Source organism: Elephantulus edwardii, unplaced genomic scaffold, assembly GCF_000299155.1.
Source record: "Elephantulus edwardii isolate Elephantulus edwardi_28Jun2011 unplaced genomic scaffold, EleEdw1.0 scaffold00064, whole genome shotgun sequence".
In the NCBI taxonomy this organism is placed as follows: domain Eukaryota; kingdom Metazoa; phylum Chordata; class Mammalia; order Macroscelidea; family Macroscelididae; genus Elephantulus; species Elephantulus edwardii.
The window spans coordinates 15,557,574-15,559,312 of record NW_006399814.1 but is presented as its reverse complement, the minus strand read 5'-3'; the positions used below and the strand labels follow the sequence as shown (position 1 = coordinate 15,559,312).

At 40.1% G+C, this 1,739-nt stretch overlaps 1 protein-coding gene across 1 annotated transcript in view; it reads left to right on the top strand.

The window, feature by feature from the left end:
- LOC102867023 (proteasome subunit alpha type-5-like) overlaps positions 1-1,269 on the top strand; it is a gene marked incomplete at its 3' end in the record, with an annotated part of 2,182 nt that extends 913 nt beyond the window's left edge. Inside the window, exon 2 of the mRNA XM_006888087.1 lies at positions 1,231-1,269. Within this exon, the coding sequence (XP_006888149.1) occupies positions 1,231-1,269 (39 nt within the window). The remainder of the gene's footprint in view (positions 1-1,230) is intronic.
- Between the last annotated feature and the right edge of the window lie 470 nt (positions 1,270-1,739).

Below are 1,739 nucleotides of genomic sequence, written 5' to 3'. Positions count from 1 at the left end.
CATAAAGGCAGATCTGAAATAAAGATAATTTTAAAATATAAAAAAAAAGAAGAGTGATAAGATATTCCCTGACAGAGATCACAACACAGAGAAATCAAAGAAAAGGTAAGTAGTCCAAAATGAGATTCAAAGGTCTATAAATTTTAAAATATTATAAAATTGAGATACACATTATCCAGGGAATTATTCATTATCTACTACCGTGTCTGAAGCAATTGATAGCCTCATCTTTTTTATTGTTGGGGAAAAAAATAATATAATTCACATACCAAATCAATTCACATTGGATTTAAGAGTCAAATGTAAACACACACACACACACACACACACACACACACACAGAGGTAATACATTGTTGTTAGGTGCTCTCAAGTCAAGCACGACTCATAGTGACCCTATGAACAAAAATACTGAGTCCTGTTTTACCTTGTTTCATCCTCACACTTCCTGACACACAAGAGCCCATTGCAGCAGTCACCATGTCAATCCACCTGGTTGAGGGCCTTCCTCTCCTTCTCCAGCCATCCACCCTTCCCAACATCATGTCCTTCTCCAAGGAATAGTCCCAGCTAGCAACATGTCCAATGTATGTGAGGCGAAACTTCATCATTCTTGCCTCCAAAGAGCACTTCAGCTGGACCCTCTCCAAGAGAACTGTTTGTTCTCCTGGCCATCTAAGGGATGTTCAGTGCTTTTCTCCAACACCACAGCTCAACGGCTTCAATTCTTTTTCTGTCATCCTTATTCATTGTCCAGGTCTAGGATGCATAGCTAGTAATCTGAAAGACTATGCCCTGAACCAGGTGCACCGTAGTCCTCAAGACATCACTATTTATCCTCAATAGTTTGGAAAGATCTCTAACTGCAGATTTTCCCAGTACAATGTGTCTCCTTATTTCCTGACTGTTTGTACCAAGTGTTAATGGTGGATCCAAGCAAGATGAAGCTGTTGACAATTTCAATCTCCTCTCCATCCATCATGACGCTGCCTGTCGGTTAAGTGGTAAGAATCTTCATTTTCCTGACATTAAGATGCAATCCATAGTGAAGGCTGCATTCCTTGATCTTCTGCAGCAAGAAGTGCTTTAAGTCGTCCTTACTTTCAGCAAGCAAATTTGTGTCATCTGCATAATGCAAGTTATTAATCAGTCTCCCTCCAATCTTGATGCCACACTCCTCCTCATAGAGTCCAACTTCTCAAATAATTTGCTTAGTATACAGATTGAATAGGTATGGAGAGAGAATACAACCCTGACACACTCCCTTCCCAATTCAAAATCATGCAGTGCTCCCCTGCTCCTTTCACAACAGCCTCCTGATCCAGGTATAGGTTCTGCACGAGCACAATCAAGTGCTCTGGGATTGCCATTCTTCTCAATGTTAACCAGAACTTATCATCATTATCCACACAATCAAATACCTTTGCAGACTCAATAAACCACCAATAGACATTCTTCTTGTATTCCTTACTTTCAGCCAGGACCCATCTGATATCAGCAATGATATCCCAGGTGACATGGCCTCTTCTAAATCCTGCTTGATCTTCTGGAGTTCCTTATTTCTATGCACTGTTCTATCCAGTTTTGAATGAAGACATTCAGATGGCTAACAAGCACATGAAGAAATGTTCAAAATCCCTAACTCTAAGAGAGATGCAAATCAAAACAACTATGAGATATCATCTCACCCCAGTCAGAATAGCAAAATTTAACAGAACAGCAAGCAACAAATGCTGGCGA